The sequence below is a fragment of the Chrysemys picta genome, chromosome 9 (genome assembly GCF_011386835.1).
Source record: "Chrysemys picta bellii isolate R12L10 chromosome 9, ASM1138683v2, whole genome shotgun sequence".
NCBI classification, from domain to species: Eukaryota; Metazoa; Chordata; order Testudines; family Emydidae; genus Chrysemys; species Chrysemys picta.
In genome coordinates this window covers 101682239-101698405 of record NC_088799.1, presented here as the reverse complement: position 1 = coordinate 101698405, position 16167 = coordinate 101682239, and the positions used below count along the sequence as shown (strand labels likewise).

At 53.9% G+C, this 16167-nt stretch overlaps 1 protein-coding gene across 2 annotated transcripts in view; it reads right to left on the bottom strand.

The window, feature by feature from the left end:
• Positions 1 to 5439: 5439 nt before the first annotated feature.
• The window catches only part of FRMD7 (FERM domain containing 7), a 36031-nt gene continuing 25303 nt past the window's right edge, over positions 5440 to 16167 (bottom strand). For both annotated transcript variants that reach the window (XM_005301079.5, XM_042851188.2), the window contains exons 8-13: positions 16002 to 16149; positions 14492 to 14587; positions 13580 to 13743; positions 12819 to 12887; positions 12659 to 12734; positions 5440 to 11620 (exon numbers count right to left, since the gene is read on the bottom strand). In XM_005301079.5, the coding sequence (XP_005301136.3) occupies positions 10565 to 11620; positions 12659 to 12734; positions 12819 to 12887; positions 13580 to 13743; positions 14492 to 14587; positions 16002 to 16149 (1609 nt within the window). In that variant the 3' untranslated portion in view covers positions 5440 to 10564. The remainder of the gene's footprint in view (positions 11621 to 12658; positions 12735 to 12818; positions 12888 to 13579; positions 13744 to 14491; positions 14588 to 16001; positions 16150 to 16167) is intronic.

The following is a 16167-nucleotide window of genomic DNA, read 5'->3' as shown; positions in this document are numbered from 1 at the left end:
ACAGAAAGCATGGTGCCACAGTTAACTTTGATTTTGTAGTCCTCACCAAAAATCTCACTAAACTACTTCATACTCATTTCTCTGAATTCAAAACCTGGTATTTTTAATTCCATTGTCACTTTCCCCAGATGTTCTCTTATTTGGGCTGTGGGGAGTGCAACTGAGGGGTGATCCTTTCTGAATTTAGTAATCGAAGGCTACATCCTCATCTTGATGAGGGCTTTATTCTACATAACTCTAAAGGAAGCCTGTTCTGAATGGCTAGATCAGTGGGTTCCGTGTCAGGGAAGTAGAAATTCTGTTCCTGGCACTGCCTGCTCCATGCTTGCTGTGACCTCAGCCAGATCACTGAACTACTATGTCTCTCTTTCCTTGTCAAATGGGTATAACACTTACCTACCTCAGGGGGTTGTTGTGGAGCTAAATTAATTGATGGCTGTGAAGAGCCTTGGTCTTCTGTAGTGCTGTCCATTGGAGGACCTGCAAGTATTGTATTTCAAATGGGATTAGCTCTGCTGAAGTCTTGTGCATCATGATGAGAATAAATTGTACTTTTAGTATAGAGGGTTCATTAGGGAATCATCCTCTGGCTTGTGTATTTTCCACCTTGCATAAAGGGGAATTGACATTTTAGTCACTTATGGAAATAGAATTGCATTAAAAAAAGAAATGTATTCTATTAGTCAGACCTGGATATCAGAGTCCTTTGTCAATGTAATCGTCCCTAAAGCCCCTTAATTCAGCTCCTCTCAGATTCCACCAAGATTTTGTAAAGTGTACAGATAGTAATTGTAAAAAATCTGTTCCTACAGCCAAGTGACTGCTTAGTGACTAGAAAACACAGATTCTTGATGTGTTTGCACAAAGTTTAGCAATTGTTTAAGGTCTGGTTTTATCCCACTGTTTTATGACTTAACATTGGAATAATTTTTGTTTGCCTTTTTGCAAAGCCTTAGTGATCTGTATATTGGTTTGCTAATTTCATGCTCTTCTGATACATGAAATTAAGCTTCAAATACAGGAAGTTACCTGCATTCTAAACAATTTGTGATGCTCACCAAAAACAAAAATCCCTTAAATGTTTAAAATTATATTTTGCACCTTTGCTGGCCATTATGTGGGTCTGTAAACCAAGGGGCTGCTGTGTCTCATGCTGTTAATCTTGGAAATTAAACTAAAAATACTGCCTGCCTTTCAGATATGTCACTAATCAAACTCCATTTTCTCTCTGTGAGACAGTACGTCTCTACCTATTGCCCTCGATAGCACCAAATAAATTATTTTCTTAATCATGTTTTGCTTAGTCCTGCCTTGAGTGTAGGGGACTGGACTGGAAGACCTCTCGAGGTCCTGCCAGTCCTACAATTCTGTTAATGATGTGGTCAGTTTAGTATGTCCCTTCTCTACCTCATTTAATCTAGTTACATTTAGAAGAGCTGTAGAAGTCACCAGCCTTGAGGAGTCCTCTCTTTATCATGGATGGGTGGGGCAAGTCATCCGCAGGGCAGAGAGTTAACCAAAAGCATGCAAATACTGGCCAGTAAGCATGGAGGGTGTGGGGAACAACCAAGCCAACATTCTCTCTCTCTCTCTCTCTCTCTCCCCCCTGTCCGGTCTGTCAAGGATAGTGACAAGATCACTCCATTTCCTGGGATAGTGAGGGTGTTCCCATCTGAAGCGAACGCTGCTCTTGAGTACCCGCATTAATAACGCCAGCTATCGTTAATATTTCTGAGTACGTGAATGGCATGCTGAGGTTGGTGCATCCCTTTGGTTTGCCTGGAGTTTCCTGACTCTCCTTTCGGTTGGCAAGGATATGACAGCCCCAATGCCTGCAGGTAGCAGGAAGTTTTTTCTAGTGCCACTTTCAGTCATTCCATGGTGTGATGCCCATGAGCGAGAGTTTACACACCCCCATATGTAATGAGTGGAGGGAAAGGTAATTTAGGCAGAGGGCCATGTACGATTAAAAAAACTAACTTGATTTGGCAGCAATATCCCTGTTTTTTCTCTTATTTGCCGGGAGCGATTTGTTTCCAGTTGGAACCTTCTGCTTGTTCTTGTGCAGAGCACGAGTCACACCGTGAACTCTATACCCCAGTGCAGTGAAGAGAAAATCTGAAATTAGACCGTTAAAATTTCCTGATCTCCGTGCAATTAATCCAGACACCCCGCTCCTTTCCCTCGTTTTTCAGGATTGTCTTGTCTTTCTCCTGTCAGTTGTTCCTGCCGTTGCTGTCAGCCCCTATTCGCCTCCTTGGAGGTGGATGAGATATGGTTGCAGTGTGCACACTGAGCCCAGGTCTTCTGTCTAAACTATTCTATGGATAAAACTGACCTAGGGCAGCCCTTCTGTTCCTTCCTCTGAACCTCTGCTAATATTTCCCACACACCTGGGCTAGAAGAGATTTCAGGTTTGCCTACCCATGTTCAGATGCCTCCAGTTTGGCCCAGTAAGACACCATCTCTCTGAGATCAGCTGGTATGTTGTTGGTTTTGTTTTTTTTTAAATGCTTCTCCCTCCGAGCCCAGGTGGCTGGAACCTTTTCAATTATACACAAGTGCATGCTTGTCGTGCGTTCTGTAGAGTGGAGCTTGTCAGAATTCTGTGTGACCACAAATTCTATTTTAAAATAGAAGAAGGATATGTGGATAAGGCCTGTGTCAGTGAGTGGAGGAAGTTTGTACAGTGCTGTGTGTATGTTGTTACTCTGTCGAGTTACGTAATCTATCCTGTGCTGAAACTGGATGCAAAAGACAAGTGCCTGGATCCTCGTCCCCATCTTAGAGCATCAGGTAGTGCTTTCTCTCATGCAAGAATGGTGCGTGGTGGGAGCAGGGTGTGGGAAGGAGGACAGGTGTGGGAAGTCATGTCTGCTCCGGTGATCCTGGGCTGGCTCAGCAGCTCTACAGGCCTGTTACTGCCCGCACAAGTTGGAGCAGCCCTGCATCTGATCTAAATTTGTGTTCGTGAGGTTAGGTTCTGGGGGAAAGTGGCAAATGTAACCTATGCACCTGAGAACTTGGCCCTGTAGTAGGAAGAGAGCCTAAGACATAAGCCCTTGTGTCAGAGGCCTGCTATGAGGTAGGACCTGCTCACAAAATCTGGCAAGAACAGGGCTGATATTGCAGAAATACATACTCCTAAGAAGTGCTAGGCACAGTGTGCTCACACAAACACATCCTGATATCAAATGGTACCAGAACATCCCACTATCACGGATGGTACAAAAACATTCCCCAAGGATAACAGGAACACACTGACCCCTCTTAAAAGATAAGGTCAGGATAACTACGTAATAAAAATGTTTTACTTAAACCAACATGTACAAGGTGATAACTAGCCACGGCTATGTCAGAGGCAGGCTGTAACTTGTTTGTATTGGGGTATAAAGACGTATTTCAGAGGGATTATCTTTGTCCAGCTGAGGGAGGAATGGAAAGTCCTGCCATTCACTGAGCTCTGTCCATTATCACAGGCATACGTCTTAGTATCCTCATAGAGTCTACCAGGTGCTATTACTGTGCTTCGTCAACAATTAACCTGGCCTGGTGCCTTCGCACCTTAACAGATCTTGTGGTCATTGGGCGGTTTGCTCAAGGTCTGCTGTGCTGGCTGTTTGTGCAGAGCAGGGAAAAAACACACACAGCCAAACCTCTTCCATCAGGCCCTAGAACTGGAAAAGCAGTTACCCATCCCCTGCCACTTCCAGCATGCCTTTAAGCCACCTCATAGCAACTCGTACTGGGGCAAATCCTGGCCAGATGCAATTGTGGGGGGTGGGCTCTGAGTCCGTTGCAATAAAGGGGGGTTGCTGGAGCCTGTTGGGTTCTATCTCTATTAGCAGCCCCCTATCGGATGAAGGGCTAGATGCGGGAGCAAGGCATGTTACCATCAGACCTGGCATCCATACACCACAACACTGCTGTCAAGGGAGCAGTGCCTGCCAGTGCTGGGCTCAAGAGGGGCCATCCTTCTGCAACGCCCTGCCCAGTCCAGCTTATAAAACCATTCACAGAGGGGACCACAGCTTAGGAGCAAGTTATCTCTAACCTTGCTGCCTTGAGCACCCCCGCCGTGATGTGCTAAACCACGTGTTTGGCCCTGTGCTAACATTGCCGCTCTACCTGATTCTGCCATGACAGCCAGGAAAGAATCTGGAATGCACCAGGGATCTGTGAGAAACCATCTGTTCTGAAGGAAGCTCAGCTGCTCGAACTGGTCTCCTAGTGAAAGAGGTGTTGAGACAGTGGAGCAGTGCTTTGCCCTTCCCACGCACACACTTGTGCAACCCAGGAACTAGGCTCAAACCAAACCCACACCTTAAAACACCAGGAAATGCAGTTAGGATACTGGCTTCCATCCTCCACCTCTAACTCCACCGCTTGGCAATGGCAGTAGCTCAGTGGTTTGAGCATTGGCCTGCTCAACCCAGGGTTGTGAGTTCAATCCTTGAGAGGGCCACTTGGGGATCGGGGGCAAAAAATCGGTCTGGGGATCGCTCCTGCGTTGAGCAGAGGGTTGGACTAGATACCTCCTGAGGTCCCTTCCAAAGCTATGATTCCCATCCCTAGCAAAGCTGCTGCTTGCTGTGGGCCCAGCCCAACTCTGCATCATGGCCCCTATTCATGCGCTCTCGGCCCTTCCCTGGGCTCGGTATGGGAGCCACGCAGGACTTGTGGCTGGTTGCCAGACATCAGGCGGGCCCAGCATGGGGTAGCACAGGTCCCATGGGGTGGTGTCAGTAATAACTGGGAGTAGAATGGTATGTCACCTCTTCCATCCTACCATAGCAGCATAACTGGCCATAGTGGGTCAGGGCAAAGGTCCAACTAGCCCATTATCCTGGCTTCTGACGGGCCAGTGCCAGATGCTTCAAAGGTGATTAACAGAACAGGGCAATTAGCGAGTGATCCAGGCCCAGTTTCTGGCAGTGACAGGTTTAGGGACCCCCAGCACTTGGGGTTCCAGCCTTGGCTAATAGCCATTGATGGACCCATCCTTCAGGAACTTTGTAATTCTTTTTTAAACCCATTTACAGTTTTTGCCTTCATAACGGCCTGTGGCAAAAAGTGCCACAGGCTGACTGTGCGTTGTGTGAAGAAATATTTCCTTTTTTGTTGTTTTGAACTGTCTGCCTATCAGTGTCATGGAGTGACCCTCCTCTCCCCCCGGGATTCACGTGTTACGTGAAGGGGTAAATAACGCTTAATACAGTACTAAGCTATTTACTGTCTTCTTAGCTATCCCGGGCCTAATAGTGAGGACCAAAACTGCCCTATTGTTCACATGCCCCATGACCTCTGTGCCGCACCATTTCTCCAGGGAGCACTAGCTCCAGCAGGTGTTCTCAGTGAGGGGGTGAGGTACTGCCATCTCCCTGGGGCCTCCTTTGTGTGGGGAGTGGGGGGGACGGTTACACTGCTGTGTGGGGACTCGAGTGAAGGGGGCAGCGCATTGTTGGGGGAGGGGCGGGGAGAAGCCGTTCCTGGGTGGCGAAACATCATGGGCTGTTTGCGTGCACGTCCGAGGTGTCAGTGTCCTGTTACCAGCTCCTTTGTCGTGGGTGACTCACAGGCACGGCCCAGCAACCTTAAAGCCCTTGTCACAAAGCTTTTTGTTAGTGAATGGCCCTGGTTTGTTGAGCCCGTGCGGGGTTGTGACAGAGGGGCCTGCTTTGCTGCCTGTCAGTGGCCCCTTAGCCTGGCCCCGGCTACCCACGAGGGGAGGGCAGCTAGTAACCGAGGGCTGCAGCAAGAGCTGGCAGGCAGCGAGGGCCAAGTCCTTGGACTCCAGGGCTCTAGCAGATGTGCGTTAGACGCCCGCGGCTGGCGCAGGCTCAGGCTAAGGGGCTGGTTAATGGTGATGCAGCCATTTGGGCTGGAGCTCAGGCCCCTGGGAGGTGGGAGGGGGCCCAGCATTTGGGTTGCAGCTCAATTAACCAGCCCCTTCACCTAAGCCCCCGCAAGGCTGCGTCAGCGGGCACGGGCCACAGGGTTGCCAGGTGGCTGGTTTGTCAACCGCAACACCCAGTCGAAAAGGGACCCTGGTGGCTCCTGTCACCACCACCGCCCGGCCTGTTAAAAGTCCAGTTGGTGGCATAGCGGGGCTCCCTGCAGCTCCTGGGAAGCAGCCAGCATGTCCCGCCGGCTCCTAGGCAACGGGGCGGACATGGGGGCTCCTTGTGCTGCCCCCACCCCGAGTCCCAGCGCCACAGATCCCATTAGGCAGGAACCACAGCCAATGGGCGCTGCAGTGGCGGTGCCTGCGGGCGGGGCCAGTGCGCAGAGCCCCCTGGCCACCCCTCTGCTAGGAGCTGGGACGTGTTGCCACTGCCCGGGAGCCGCCTAAGGTGACCACCGCCCAGAGCCCGCACCCCAAAACCCCTCCCATACCCCCCATCATTCCAAACCCCCCACCCCACAGCTACGAGCCCCCTCCTGTACCCCCAACCCCCTCATTCCTGGCTCCACCCCCCAAAGCCGGTGCCCCAACTCTCTGCCCCAGACCAGTGAACGTGCGCGATGGTGGGGGGAACGGCGGGAGCGGAGCCTCAGGGAAGGGATGGGGCAGGGAGCGGCGCAGTGGTGGGCAGTTTTCTGCAATAAGCAAGTTGGCAACCCTAACTGGCCAGCCAGAGGCGTCTAACTGCAGTGGAGACAGACCCCAATTGCCCGTCCGGGCCCAGTGCCGGGACAACAGGGGTGCACCCTCCATGGAGCAGGGGACAGCTGGGGGAGGGGTGCCCACAGCCCCTTGCCGGGGGAGGAAGGCGCTCAGAGCGGGTGGGGGCGGGTAGGCGAGGCAGCTGGGCCCCATGGAGGGGGACTCACCCGAGGTATGAACTGCACCAGTCATGTCAATGGGTTGTTCCTTCCCCACCGCCCTGGGGCATGTAGTGCCTGCTCAGCCCCACACAGGCGCCAATACACAGCTAATAGCAATGCTTGTTTCATGCCCAATGGCGCCAGGGTTTGTTTTCGCTCTCGCTCACACACCCACACAGCGTTTGTTTCCCTCGACACCATCAGCATGGCCAGCAGCCGTGTCTGTTCGCTCGGGGGGGGGGGGGGGGCACCAATGTTGCTGTTGTTTTTTTAAGGTAAATGAATAATTGTTTCAACTACATTTTTTGATAATTTGCTTAATACCAAAAGAAGAGACATTTTTGTGACGAACGAAACACGTGTCAGCAATGTTCCCAAAGTGTCACAAATACGTTTATTTGGGGATTGGGGGGGGGCATGTGGCAATTTTGACTAATCCCACCTCCCCCATTTTCATGCACAGAGGAGCTGGCCCTGAGCGCTAGCGGCACAAAGGGGCATAGGGTGGCGCTGCACTCCGGCGGGCGCAACTGTCAGTCACAGGCGCACTGCAGCGGGGGGCAGGGCTGCCGGTAAAGCAGGCCCCAGGGCACTTCCATTTCTGCCCGTGGGCCCCTACAGAAGTGCCCAAGGCCTGGCGCGCGGGGCCCTACCGCACACACCTCTGCGGAGCAGATGGCAATGGAACAAATGCCCAGTTTTGCCAAAAACATTGGGATGTCCGGGGCCAAAACTGGCCCTATGCAATTGCTAGGCTGGGGGTCCCCAAACTTTTTCAGTCACCACCCCCAGCACCAGGAGCAGCCCATTCCCTTGTTGGGGGGCTGACCTGGGCCCCACCATTCCCCCCCTCCCCCCGCCCCCAAGCCCTCCTAGGGTGGTGCGCTCCACAGTTTGGGGATCACTGCCCTAGGCTATAGTATGAGCAACCCAGGGAGCCCGGGCAGCTGTGGGGAGCCCCAAGCCTTCCACCTGCCCTGGGAAAGGGGGTCTGAGACCAGCCCCCCAGGGCAGGTGGAGGGTCCAGGGCTCCCCCCAGCAGCCGGGCTCCCTGGGCAGCTCCCTGGGCAGCCCGGCTTCTGGCCAGTCAGGGGGCATGGCCTTGGGGGACAGGGAGGAGCAGGGGGCAGGGCCCCATGGCAGGGAGGATTGTGGGGGGGGGGCAAATGTTCTCTGTACCCAGGACCCCAATAAATCTTAATCCGCCTCTGCCTGAGAGGCAAAATACTCACAGCATCTCAGGCCATGAAGGAGGCGCTCTGTGGGGGTCAACCTCAGGGCTAAGGAGATGCCACTTTCTATAACATGTTCCCTTGGGGTGGGGGGGGGGGGCCTTTAGAAATCCAGCCAAGAGTTTTGCTGCTTCAAGCAGTGAGGTAGCCGAGCCAGTGAGGGTGTGGGAGGGGGTTGGCACATGGCAGCTGGCAGGGGACAGGAACCGGCAGGGCTGATCGGTGGAGGAGGTGCAGGATTGTGATGGGTGTCCTATGATCTCCAGGTTTAACCCGCCCCTGCTGTGCGTCCGGTGGGGGACCCTTGGTGGAGCAACCAGGAGGAAGCTAAACGCCTGGGGATTCCTACATCAGCTGGTGTGTAGGTGCCCCTGGCACTTCTGCTGTGCCTAAAAAAGGAAAACGACGCCACACCTAAAGCAGCGTGTGTATCTGGGGGGGTCATTTGGTTTATTGTCCAGCTTCTAAAACTATAGAACGAAGATGAGAGCTTGAAAAATACAGGGCAGGCAGCATCCTGCTAACCCCAGTTGTCTTGACCGTTCACTTGATTTTTGCGTCTTTCTCCACCAGGAGTGTGCCCAACAAAGCCGCTCCAGCACGTCGTGCGTCAGCCTGGTTTACTTGCTTCTTGCCAGACAAGTGTGTGACCCCAGAGCACCTCCAGGGGCACCCTCCAGCCTTCCCTTACAGTCGCGGCCTACAGGGCTGGACAGAGAACACTACAGACTCTCACAGCAGCCGGGTCGGACTCTGGTTGCATCTCTTGGACCTTTTTTTTTTTTTTCTTACAAAGGGTTAGCTGGGTTTGAGGGAAAATTAGATGTTTTAAAAACTAAAATACCAGGTTAAAAATAGGTATTTCCACTTTCCTGGCCCGGTGGTTGGTAAATACAAAAGCTGGTCAGAAAACATCAATATCTGAAAAAAAAGGCAACATTTTTGGGCAAAAATATGTTCCTTTTTTTTTGGCCTTCTCTAGTAACCACAGTGTCTTACTTGGGAGTGCCAGTGGGAGCCTGTCCACCCGTTACAGCCTATTCCAAGTGAGCGCCGTGTTTGTGCGTTGGCTGGTCCGTTCACTACTGATGGGCGGGGGGTGGGGGGCAGGGCCGGCTCTGGCTTTTTTGCCGCCCCAGGCAAAAAAGCCTCCCGCCGCCCCCTCCTGCTCCCCCCCCGCAGGGGAGAGCGGAGCCCCCGCAGCCAGAGCACCGGGGGGAGGGCAGCGAGCCCCAGCGGGGCTCCGCTCTCCGCGGCGGCCAGAGGCTGCGCCGGAGGGAGGGCGGCGAGCCCCAGCAGGGCTCCGCTCTCCCCGGGGGCCAGAGGCTGCGCCGGGGGGAGGGCGGCGAGCCCGGTCGCAGCCCCGCTCTCGGGCTGGAGCGCCACGCCGCCCCCCTCCAGGTGCCGCCCCAAGCACCAGGTTGGTGGGCTGGTGCCTGGAGCCGGCCCTGGTGGGGGCAGCTCAGCCAGCGTGAAGTTTTCTTGCGGTCCCCATCAGTGATTCCGCCCAGGTCTCTCGGCTGCTCGCTTGAATTTAGGGGTCGAGAAGCATGTGTCTCTGGGGGCTCAGCGTGTGTCTCTCCTCCCAGGTTTGGGCCCACCCCGGGTAGCTTGTATGGCCACATCCTGTCTCTTAGCAGAAGGAAGGAGAGAGGTGGATGTGCGTGGCAAAGACACCGTCAGTGGTAATGGGAAGTACCTCCCGCCTCACAGCGGGCGGGGGCAGCCTGCAGGGCAGCCGCCAAAACCGATTTACAAACAGACGTACAAAATATGGTTCTCGGCAGCGTCTTTGGCTGAGGATGGTGTGGCTGGGGAAGAGGCGGCATTCGCTCCCTACACAAATCTGAATGCCAGTGGCCAACACACTGGGCTGCAACTCTGACGTACCCAAACCAACCTGTGAGGCTTGGGTGAGGCTCTCTGATGCACCATCCGTGGTTAGAAGAGAGGCGCTCCTCGCCATCATTAATTATGTGGCTGCGTCAAAATACAAGCGGTTGGCGTCACAGAGTGGGTTCCTTTGTGATCAGGAGCTGGGGCATATGGAGCTGCCATAACCAACGTTCTGTTAACGCACTCACCAGTCTTCCCAAACAGGCTCCCAGTGGCCATCTCGCTCGCTCTCCGTTAGAAACAGACATTTAGCAGCTTTCATTTAATCTATTCCCCTCGCGGAGGAGCACGGATGTGACATTTAGCAGTTTGGGGCGAGCCCAGGGCATGTGACTCGCTGACCCCTCTTCGTTGAGAACCTCGATGTAGGAGATTTTGCTGGGGTGCCCGCTGGTGGCTACTTTTTTCTTGCCTGTTGCCTAGATCTTTATGTCCTAGAGCTCCCCTGTCGTCCAGTAACACAATCTCTACAGCTGATTGCACTCACACAACACTCACCCGGCACAATGCTTAGCAAGGAGGAGGGAGCAGCACCACACAAAAATGACTTTCCTGTTCCTTCGAGCTGGCTTTGGAAATCGCTGCGCTCTCAAGCCGATTGGCGACGGTTACGTGAAATAATTGGACAGGCCCATTGAAGTCCTTGCTTCTGCGCTGCTTGTCGCAAAGGACACCTCTTCATCCTCCTCCTCCAGCTGGAGGCTGCCCGAGGACAGACGCACCCGGGCCAGGGGCGACTTTCCTACCCGGCCATACAGAGAGTAGTAATCGGCGTTCAGGAGATCCGGGTCGGAGTCGCTGGACTCGGTCCCGCTGCCCACGCCGCGTTCGGCCGGGCACGGAGCTGCAGTGGGGTTGGAAAGCCCTTGCTGGGCGAGCATGGACCGTAAGATACTTGCTTTTCTACTGCTCAGAGCAGGGCAAGGGCCCAGCGGCCTGAACTCCGACCCGTACGGGAAATGGATGGTTTTCATATCGGACTGGCTCCAGGATCTTTTGGGCAGTTGCTCTTGAATGCTGTAGTCAAAAGCCCCAGCCAGGGCTCTGCTCTCCTCTTGCAGGTGCCTGCTAACGCAGTAAGTCCTGGGCAAGGCCTCGGGCTGCAGCTCCTTCATCCGGGCCGGGCCCGGCCATCTCTTGGAAGGTTTCATTGACATGGGGCCAGGGCCACTCAGCCCTCTCCCTGCTTCCTCGGCGGCGTGTGGCGTGTGGCGTGGTACCGGGGGAGGCCTGTCCACGTAAAAGAACACTTGCGGAGACGTCGTCTCCAGCGGCTGGCTGGCGGAAGGGACGTAGGGCACATCTGTGTAGCTCAGCTGCCTGGAGGCGACCTCCCTCATGTTGCCAACCGAGGTGCTTTTACTGTTCCCAGCAAGCTGGTGGCTGGGCTGGAAGGAGGTCAGCGGGCGGCGCTGCCCGAAGCCGTCGGCCGGCTCCCACTCCAGCTCCAGCTCGGCGTAGGCCAACGGGAAGGCAGAGCTGCTTTTGGAATGGGGCAGGAGCCTGGGGTCGGCTTCAGGCTTGGAGCGCTCCAGCTCCGCTGCGAACGTCACCTCCACGGAGGAATTCCGCCTCCTGCTGTCCAGCATGGGATCCGACGCATGGACCCCGTTTGTGTTCCGGTAACAGGCTCTGCGGCCGTATGCCAGGCGCAGGTCTTCAACCTAGGGAGACAGCAGGGCCTGTTAGGGTAGGGGAAAGGCACTGGAAAGGGGAGGCGGGTTCTCTCTCTCTCTCTTCTTCTGTTCATTACAGCCCCACAAGCAACCAGATTAATAAATGCTACTCCGTAGCCCGTCGGGTCGAACACAGCCCTGCGCCCCCTTCCCACCAGCACCCAAACCAACAAACAGACGAAAGCCGTGTCTGCCTCACCCCCAGCTCTCCAGGTAGGATTCAGAGGTGAGCCAGGCCAGGTTACAAACAGCGAAGATGAGGTGGGGTTTTCCCACCCCCCCACTCGAGGCGCCCTGAGGGCACTTGTCAGCAACGGGAGGGGCTTTCACACACACGCACCCGCCTTGCGGCCAGATAATGCTCTCAGCCCAGGTAGGGCAGGGCCCAGTGAAAGCCCAACCTGAGCCATGTGGTTCCAGTCAGACCTTGGCAGGGTGTGGCCGTGATGGGTGGCGAGGCAGTGAGGCCAAGTCCCACCTGCTAGGCTACCTCGGTGGTACCACTTCCCTTCCCCTGCTGCCAGGAGCCACCTCTGATCTAGCCCCTCTGGGCCACTAGGGGAGCCCTTAGCTGGGGTGGGGTGAGGGGATGAACACATGCGGTTATCCCCTGGGCGGGTGGGAAACAGATGGGAATGTGGGTCCCAGCACAGAGGGAACCAAGTCTCCCGAGTGGTGGTGTCCTACACACCCACACGCCCCATTACAATGCAGCACGATCCACAGTGCAAAGGGGCAGATAACAGACCCAGCACTCCCCACACACACTGTACGGTGTTGTACACAAGTGCTGGCCCCACTTTGGGGTTCGCTCCTTTGCCGTTCACAGACCAGCTCACAGAGCACTGGACACGCGCTCCCCTGGTCGCTGCTGTGCCATGCCCCCAAAATACCCAGGGAATGGCCCAGCATGGGCTCCCGCCCCACTGCTTTCTCTCCAGGGCAGCAAAGGCTGCGGTGGAATGATTAACCAGGCCTGGGGGCTGGTGGCTTTTTCCATCAGGGACACTGAGGCGAGACCAGTACCTGTTTGGACACGTCTGTGAGGAGGTCTGGGGACGAGCGGCACTGCCTTTCGTGGTACTGAGCCGGGTAGTGTTTCCTGCAAATCCAAGACACACAGGTCAGTTTCCCATTGCAAATAGCCCGTGAAATGCTACAAAGCCCCCTCCGCCCCCTCCGATACCTCTCAAACGGCGCGCTCTTCCCCTTCCCCTTGCGCCCGTGCTCCAGCAGCTGCCGTTGGGTTCTGCCGCTGGCAAGGACAGAAAAACGCTTGTGAGAAACAAGTTCTAACGGTGCTGTCCCTACAGCATGTGACTGTAACCTCTGCTGTAGCCAGCACAGAGGCAACGGCTGGCTGATGCCTTGCACAACAGGCTTGGACAAAGGAGCTCGAGGTTCAGGCAGGCAGGCCTGGCCCTGCTCTGCTGGGCGAGATGCAGAGGGTGCGGGTACAGGGGAATGGGCCTAGGCTGCCTCCCTCGGGCACGGAGGAAGCCAGACAAGAACTGCGACTCGGAGGAGACTCTCGGGGATCAAAGCCCTGGGGCATGGCTCAGTCCAACTGACGGGCTCCGGGGTGACAAATCACTGTGTAGACGATAGGCTCAGGCTGGAGCCAGAGCTCTGGGATCCTTCACCCTCATAGGGGCCCGAAGCCTGCGCTTCAGAGTGAGTATCTACAAAGCAATCATTCCGCCCCGGCGCCCAAGCCCCACGCGCCACTTCAGCTGGCCCGGGCCAGCCACGGGGGTTTTTAATCCCTGGGTAGAGACAGCCTTTGTCCCACTGCTGCCCTCCCAGGGCTACTTGCTCATCAGGCTGTGCCTAAAGGCACCAGCTAGCGCCAAGTTTCCTCCCCCCACGTTGCACCACACAGCGAACGCTAGCAAAGAGCCATTCGCTTTCCTCACAGTGTTACCGGAGCTAGTGCAAGCGATTTACCTATAGCGGAAACTCGAACCTTTGCTGCACAGGAGGGCTTTGGGCTTGGATTTTGGTTCTTCGGAGAGTCTAAAAAAAGCATGGTACTCCACGCACGTCTTCCAAAATGCTTTGCACGCATCTCTGCTTGCCATGGTAAACTCTAAGGTGTCCTTGCACAGAGCCTGGATGAGAACCAGACATTTGAAACACAACCCAAAGGGTCAACCCCCGTTGCAAAGTCAGTGTCCAATACTGAAAACACGAGCAATTTTTCACACAAGGAGACATGCAGAGAGTGATGCAGGACTGGCCTGTGAACCCTGCAACCCCAGGCCTCTCAATGGACTTAGAGCTGAAACTGGGTGTGGGTCTCATTGGGGACAGGGTGAGGGGCCCTGGTCTGATGTATATGGGCCACTAACCTGTGTTACACATGCTGCTAGCTGACCCCTAGCAGTGCCTGGGGCAGTTGAATGTAGAACTAGGCTGTCGGCTGGAAATACTCGGGGACCACAAAGGTGTTCTCCATATACACATTGTGGAGGCCTAACCAGTCTGTGCCCCTGGGGCTTCACACACAGCGTGAGGAGAAACTTCCAGGACACATAGGAGCAAGGTGAAGCGAGAGACCACACACCAACACTGACACAGCCCAAGGGAGCACATGTTATTTGAAGTACGTGACCTTTGGGGCAGGGCACAGGAACAGGGAGGGACGGGAGGCCATGGCCCCACCACTTTGAAAAGGGAGAAGGGGCAACGTGCGGGGAGGGCCACGGTTCAGGTGCCAGTGACACCCCCCGACACACACACACTGTTAAGAAGCTTTCCACGCCCCTGCCAACCTTGGCAAAGCCCTTCTAACTATTCCTCACTTGATACAAACCTGTGCTCTTCAACCCTGGCAGCGGGTGGCAACATGGTACTTACAGAGATATTTGCATGTAGTTTGATTAGAAAATGTTTCCTCTTAAAACTCAGTTTCCGAATTTTGGCCCAGTTGAATGTGTTGATCTTTGTGTTCCCCTGCAATGACAATGCATTGGTCATGGTCAAATCATTACCGGCCAGGGCCGTGAGCTGGCATAATGCACTCTGCGTCTATTGACTCCCGTGAGTGTAGATGGTGCTCCGAGGATTTGGCCTCAAATCCTGCTCACTTTACAGTCCCACCAATTTACCAACATCGGTTTACCCTGGCTCCGAGGGGATGTGTCAGACAAGCAGATTTGGACCCAAGCAGGAAGGCTAAGATGACAGGGCCTGATCCTGTGTTATTGGAAGTTAATTACAAAATGCCAAGGGCCTGAGCCAAAGCCCCCTGGTGTTAGGGCCACATTTCCGACCCCAAGCACTGTGTTCTGACATAGAACCTACTGGGCTTTAAAGGAGCTGTTTATGCTCCAGTTATAATGTGTGCGTGTGTGTGTGTGTGTCTGTCTCGCTGAACAAACAGCCAGGCAGAGCATCACTCGCCTCAGAATGTGCTACACAGGCTGCTAGTTATTAACAATGGGCCAGGAATTATGATTTTCTTCCACCACAAGTGGCTTCGCAGGTTGGAATTAGTCTAGGCGTGGCTGCCCCACTTCATGCAGGAAACACAGAGGTATGTAGTTACGCTGCTCAGATGTCATGATTATAGCACTAGGTAATTGCATAGCCATTAGACGGCTATTTTTGCTTGAAGATTATATGGGAAACGTGTGGCGCTGCCCTGGAACGTGAACATCTTACTTCTCAAACACGCTAGTTTACAAGGGCAAACAAGACAGATTCTCAAAGCGGACACCTCCCACATCAGTAGAAGCCATGTCTAGGGTGTGATTTGTCACCGCTGGCTAGAGTTCAGTGGTTTGCCCAGCTTGAACAAACGTAGAGGGGAACATTTCAAAACGCTTTGTTTGGACATTTTCAAAAGGAAAAATTCCAGTTGTTTGGTTCAAAACAACTTTTTGTCTAAAAATTTAAGTTAATTTGGCTGAAAAGGGTTAAAGAAAAAAAAAAGACTAAAATTGAAACAAAACGTTTCAATTGACCGGAAACAAAAAAACTAGATTTCTGGTTTGTTTGTGACTATTTTTGAGATTTTTTTGACTTTTCAGACTAGGAAACAATTTCCAACTCTCAAAAGTGTTGGTCGTAGGACAGGAAAACCATCGCCCCCCCCAGCTCTTAGCAGGCTGGGTAGTGACGAAGATAGTGAAATGCTTGGATTTCAGAAGGGGCCTACAACAACAAACGTTTACTTCCCTTATTTACTCACTACAGCGCCTGTCTACAGAGTGTGTCCCATCCCCAGGGTGATTTCTTGGTGCAAGAGCACGTCAGGTAGGCTCTGGTACAGCTAAAAGGCCTTTGATGAGAATGGAAGGAAAAGCTCTTCCAGAAGGGTCCCATTGCATTGTACGGTAGGAATTTAAAAGGGAAATGTTGTTACCCGTAAAACCAGCACTCCCATGTGCGTGACAGCCAGATTGATCTGCGTCCCTTCCCCATCGCTCGCGGGGTGGGGTCTAATCCCATACATTTCTAACTTCCTGGCTATGTCCAACAGGTGAACGTCCGACTCAGCTGGCGTCTTCCCACTAGGGAAGGAAGAGGGT